The following is a 5,265-nucleotide window of genomic DNA, read 5'->3' on the forward strand; positions in this document are numbered from 1 at the left end:
CATCCAGAAATTAGTGTAAACTTTTATATTTTTAATACATATGAGATAAGCTCATTATGCATCCTAAAATCTTACATTCAATTATAAAGTTCCAATATAAACCTACAGTAACTTCTAAAGCAGTATACAAACTTCATGCAATAATTTGTCCAATTGCTGGTTCAAATCAGTTTCAATAAACATGAAAACAAAGTTGTGCATGCAACACCTTGTACTCTCCAAAAGTTAAATGTTTTGAAAACACATTAATAATATCAAGATAATTTTGATGCTGATTAATGTAAAAAACTTTTTAAAATATTAACTACAACATTAACTTTTCTTCAACTTAATACTAAATATAAAAATGAAGAACTACAAGTCTTAGTTTTCTCAGATAGCCAATTGCTAAACTAAAAATATGTTAAAACTAGTGAGTTTCAAATAAGACATTTTCTAAGTAAAAACAAGACAAAATTTTCAGACACTATGTTAAGACAAAATTTAAATGAACAAACTCTAATCAGTGTCATAGTAGCAGGTATTAAACCTTCTGATGAAGAAACTACACATTCTAGATGTCACACACCCCAGATGCATGTTTTAAAATACTGTTTAGGACCATACTCGTTTTATTTGCCACTTTCATTTTTGATATTTCAAAGGAAAGTGTGCAATTTAGTTACACCTGTCTTGGCTGTTTATACACACACACACACACACATATATATATATATATATATATATATATATATAGAGAGAGAGAGAGAGAGAGAGAGAGAGAGATTGCAAAAGATTTGACCAAACACATAAATAACCTTACAAATAGATTGAATATTTCTCAAGAGCAACAACACATATTAAGTATAATGTACAAAATGATTTGACAGGTACATAATAATATACTAGTCTTTTTTTTGAAAAATGTAACAACTGTAAATGAATGTACACACAAGTCATACAGTTCTCAACAAGATGTTGCCACACTAAAAGTAACAATGTCCTTATACTCATGATAAGACTTAAAAGTAAAGTAACCATTTTACAAATAAGTGAGAGAAAAACTTCAAGACATTAAACAGTAAAGAATTGAGGAGAACAAAGTGCAGTGTAATTTTTTCTAAGGTCAGAAGAACTTTTATATGAAATAGAATTATATTTAGTGATAAAGCTATACATCAGACTTTTATATAACATTATACAATCCCCTATTTTATATTCCCTCATTCAGACGTGCTAAAATGTTCTTAAGTTGGGTTTTATTTTATGTAAAACAATTTTCCAGAACATCATAACAAAATCCACAGACATAAAAATCATCACAATTGTTGAATCTGATTGTACTTTTCTTTCATGTCCATCTGGTTATTTCTTGGGTCTTTCTTTTTTTTAGAAGTTAACAATTTGCGCATTTCTGAGGCACTCATGTTGAAGTTCAAATCACTAGAAGTACTAAGGCCATTCTGACTGGGCTTGCTTGAATGAGGAGAATCAGGAGCTAAGCCAGTGTTCCCATGGCTTAAGTTGACATTGTCTGCATTTTGAGGTAGGCTTGAGGATGTTGACTCTGCCAAAGCTTTGTTCTAGTAATAAAAATACACAAAATACATACACTAATATCAGAAATGCAAATATACAAGTCTTAGCTTCTTATCAAAAGCATTTGACTTTCAGATTTTCTAATAAGCTGCTGTATGAGATCTCAATTAGTTGGGTTAATCTAGAATTAGGAGAAATTAATTAAAATAACAATTTAAAACCTACTTTCTAGATGTAGTAAAAACAAATAAATTCTAAGGCTAGTTTTGAAAATTGTAATTTAGTAAAGTGTGACTAGGTTTGGGAAAGCTAGATTTTTCAATAGCCATATGGGCAAGGTGCCACCAGGGACAGTGGGCTAAGAGACTTAAATGTAACATTAATACTAGAAATTATTGAAAGAAATAAGTTGAGATGTTATGGTGATATACGACTGAAAATATGTAGATACTCAAAGAAGTTCACAAACTGGGAACCACAAGGAAGAAAACCACCTGGAGACCAGTTTTGAACTTCTTAATGTATAATAAATATTTATATGGTAAAAATGGTGGATGGAAGGATTACTACAATATTATCTACTTTAATTTAAGATATATGAGCTAGAAGGACATGCTCAGAGGCTTAGACTTGAGTTCACTGGAGCATAAACAAACTAGGTGTCAAATTACATAGATATTACTACAAAGATTGCCCATGCATCTTTTGGTTGGAGAGCACAATGATAAGGTAGGAAATTAAATATCATATAACACATACACACTTTGAAATTTCAGATATATTATTTGCACATAAGCATTATTATGGCATGATTTGCTCAAGGGTGTAGGGTGCGTTGTTAGTTAAAATTAATTGAAAAAGTTTGCTGAATAATTATAAGGATGTGAATGACTACATTCAGCTTGGATTAATGGTCTCCGTTTTGCTTAGAGTGAAATGATTACTATATAAATGGGCTGAGTGATGTATATTCCACCACCACCTACATTAGGTCTTATTTTTTTAACATTTGGACATGTACTTATACCATGTAGTCTAATGAATCACTTCAAATTTACCATGACATGCCTCCTCACAGTATCAATTGATTACGCATAAAATAATAACATTCATCTGACATTTTGAGAATTGGCTTTATTTTTTCTTAAACCGATTTTCTTCAGTGATAACACTAGATTTTAAAACTAAAAGTGTAAAATTATTATATTTTCTTTTTTGATTGACAGAAAAACTTAAAACTGTAATTTCACCTTCTTAATATATACTTTAATCAAAGGATACACACACACACACACACAGAGAAAAGCAAGCAATATCTACACAAAACCAAACAATATTTACACACACACACACACACACATAAATATAAACACTTACAGAAGATACTAGTTCTTCTTTTGATGAACCATTTATATTCATCCCTGGTGATTTTTCGACTTTGTCCATTTCTCTTTCATTTTCAGTTTCATTGAAACTTGTTTCTTTGACAGGCCTTTTTGTTGGGGTTTTTAAAAAGATGACGTTACTCTGTCCACTTTTAACTACTACGTTGTTTTCTATATACCACTTTTCAGCTTCTGGATCTACAACCAATAAATTGGTTTCATTTGGAATGCATTTTATTCTTTCAACAACTTGCTTGTGGTTTTCATTTGCAACATTTACCCCATTTACCTCAATAATTCTATCTCCTTCCCTTAGACCACCAAACTCAGCAGGGCTAGCTTCATCAATCTTGCCAATGTATTGTCCATGTCTAGACTTTTGTGAATGCAAGTTAAAACCGTAACCTTCAAAATCTGGCCATTTTATAATATGACATAGTCTTGGCGCTGGCGCATCGGGTGGAAGTTCCGAAGACATGTTTTCTAACCCTGCTAGCTGTGAAATAGGCTGGTTTTTCTCTTCTATTTTACGGCCTCTACTCTAGTGCTATTGCCTGTAAAGTGTAATTCTTTTGGAGTAGTAACACTAGTATAAGTGACGTTAGTATTAGTAATTACTATTTAGTACTACATCAACTATTAATTGTTACTAGCGTTAGTAATACTAATATTACTAACTTACTTGTATCACTACTATTTGTTTAGCTTAAAAAATTAAACAAAGGTACATTGACCAAACTCCTATAATTTTATAATATAGTATAAATTAACATTAACTGATAAAGGTACCAAATATTGTACTTCCTGTCTTACAAAACACCTGATCGGTTGAAGCAACAAATTTTCATTAAGGTTCTGTCAAGTATCACAGTTTTAAGCCATCAATACTGCTTGACACTGTGACTCTAAATCTATCATTGATAGAAACAAAATCTTATCACTATAGTATAAGTTATACCCCTACAACTTATAAGTCACCGCAGATACGGTTTTCTCACTGGTACGTCAGAAAAGATGTTGTTTCGTAGAGGGCGCCCAAATATGAGGCAATATCTGATAATACAATTTTTATTTTTCTTGTAACGTGGCGTCATCTGTTAGCACACATAAGCATGTAATAAATCAATTCGTTTCAGTTTGTTTGTTTGTTTTTTGAATTTTCACGCAAAGCTACACGAGGGTCATTTGCGCTAGCCGTCCCTAATGCAGCAGTGTAAGACTAGAGGGAAGGCAGCTAGTCATCACCACCCACCGCCAACTCTTGGGCTACTCTTTTACCAACGAATAGTGGGATTGACCCTCAAATTATCATGCCCCACGGCTGAAAGGACGAGAATGTTTGGTGTGACGGGGATTCGAACCCGCGACCCGCAGATTGCAAGTTGAGCGTCCCTAACCACCTGGCCGTGCCGGACCCATTCGTTTCAGACATAACTATGTAGCCAAAAACATCATAAACATTTGGAAACAAGCATAAAAAACACACAAAATAAACAGCAAAGCTACTTTTATTCAAAAACCGTGCACTAAAATCAAAGGTCATCTAAGGAAAGTTTATTTGGATAATTTCGCCCCTCAGTGGCACAGCGGTATGTCTGTGGAATTATACTGCTAGAAACCGGGTTTCGATACCTGTGGTGAGTAGAGTCCAGATAGCTCTTTGTTTAGCTGTGTGCTTAATAACAGACAACTGCAACATAAGCATTAGGATAAAAGAACATAACAATTCCCCATCACACATTTACGAACACAACAAATCAACATCCAATTAACATTATCAACTTTAAAATATTATGCAATGAGAACAACATTAATAGAAGAAAAATAAAATAAGCATTAATTATTCGTGAAAAAAACCTAATTTCATTCAAAACAGATGTCACCTCATATATTTTCTAAATTGGAGCAAAATTTTCGGGCAGTATTTCACAAAATACATAGTTACCTGATGATGGTCAAACGAGTGGTTGAAATGTGTAAAAAAGTTAAATAAAAATAAACAATACACTCAAAGTTGTATCTTTGGACTTTTATTTAAAGTGTATAATATATTTTCTTTCTTCACAACAAATATTATAACATTATTGCTTAAAAAGATGGTGATTCACGATCTATGTCCTCGGGTGAGTCGGCAATAAATTTACGGATTTACAGTGCTAAAAACTGTGATAGCAGGGCGCAGATAGCCCATTGTCTTACTATGATATGAAGAGCCGTGGTTTGAGTTATACCAACTTCCTACTTTGAACCGTGACCTCTCATCTTCATGGCCAGGTGGTTAGGGCGCTCGACTCGCAATCTGAGGGTCGCGGGTTCGAATCCCCGTCACACCAAACATGCTCGCCCTTTCAGCCTGGGGCAT

General features: G+C 33.2%; 1 protein-coding gene across 1 annotated transcript; it reads right to left on the bottom strand.

The window, feature by feature from the left end:
- Nucleotides 1-483: 483 nt before the first annotated feature.
- Nucleotides 484-3,879, bottom strand: LOC106460342 (Na(+)/H(+) exchange regulatory cofactor NHE-RF1-like). The gene is made up of 2 exons (XM_013920034.2): nucleotides 2,896-3,879; nucleotides 484-1,562 (listed from the first exon to the last, which is right to left on the bottom strand). The coding sequence occupies exons 1-2, from the start codon at nucleotides 3,379-3,381 to the stop codon at nucleotides 1,299-1,301; spliced, it is 750 nt and encodes a 249-aa protein (XP_013775488.1). The 5' UTR covers nucleotides 3,382-3,879; the 3' UTR covers nucleotides 484-1,298.
- Between the last annotated feature and the right edge of the window lie 1,386 nt (nucleotides 3,880-5,265).

Source organism: Limulus polyphemus, unplaced genomic scaffold (genome assembly GCF_000517525.1).
Source record: "Limulus polyphemus unplaced genomic scaffold, Limulus_polyphemus-2.1.2 Scaffold756, whole genome shotgun sequence".
NCBI classification, from domain to species: domain Eukaryota; kingdom Metazoa; phylum Arthropoda; class Merostomata; order Xiphosura; family Limulidae; genus Limulus; species Limulus polyphemus.

What these genes read in the sequence shown, in the direction of transcription:
- LOC106460342 (XM_013920034.2), bottom strand. Translation starts at nt 3,381, where the DNA reads ATGTCTTCGGAACTTCCACCCGATGCGCCAGCGCCAAGACTATGTCAT. An exon ending in AAGAAGAACTAGTATCTTCT is followed by an intron (nt 1,563 to 2,895) that starts GTAAGTGTTTAT and finishes TTTTATTACTAG; the next exon opens with AACAAAGCTTTGGCAGAGTC.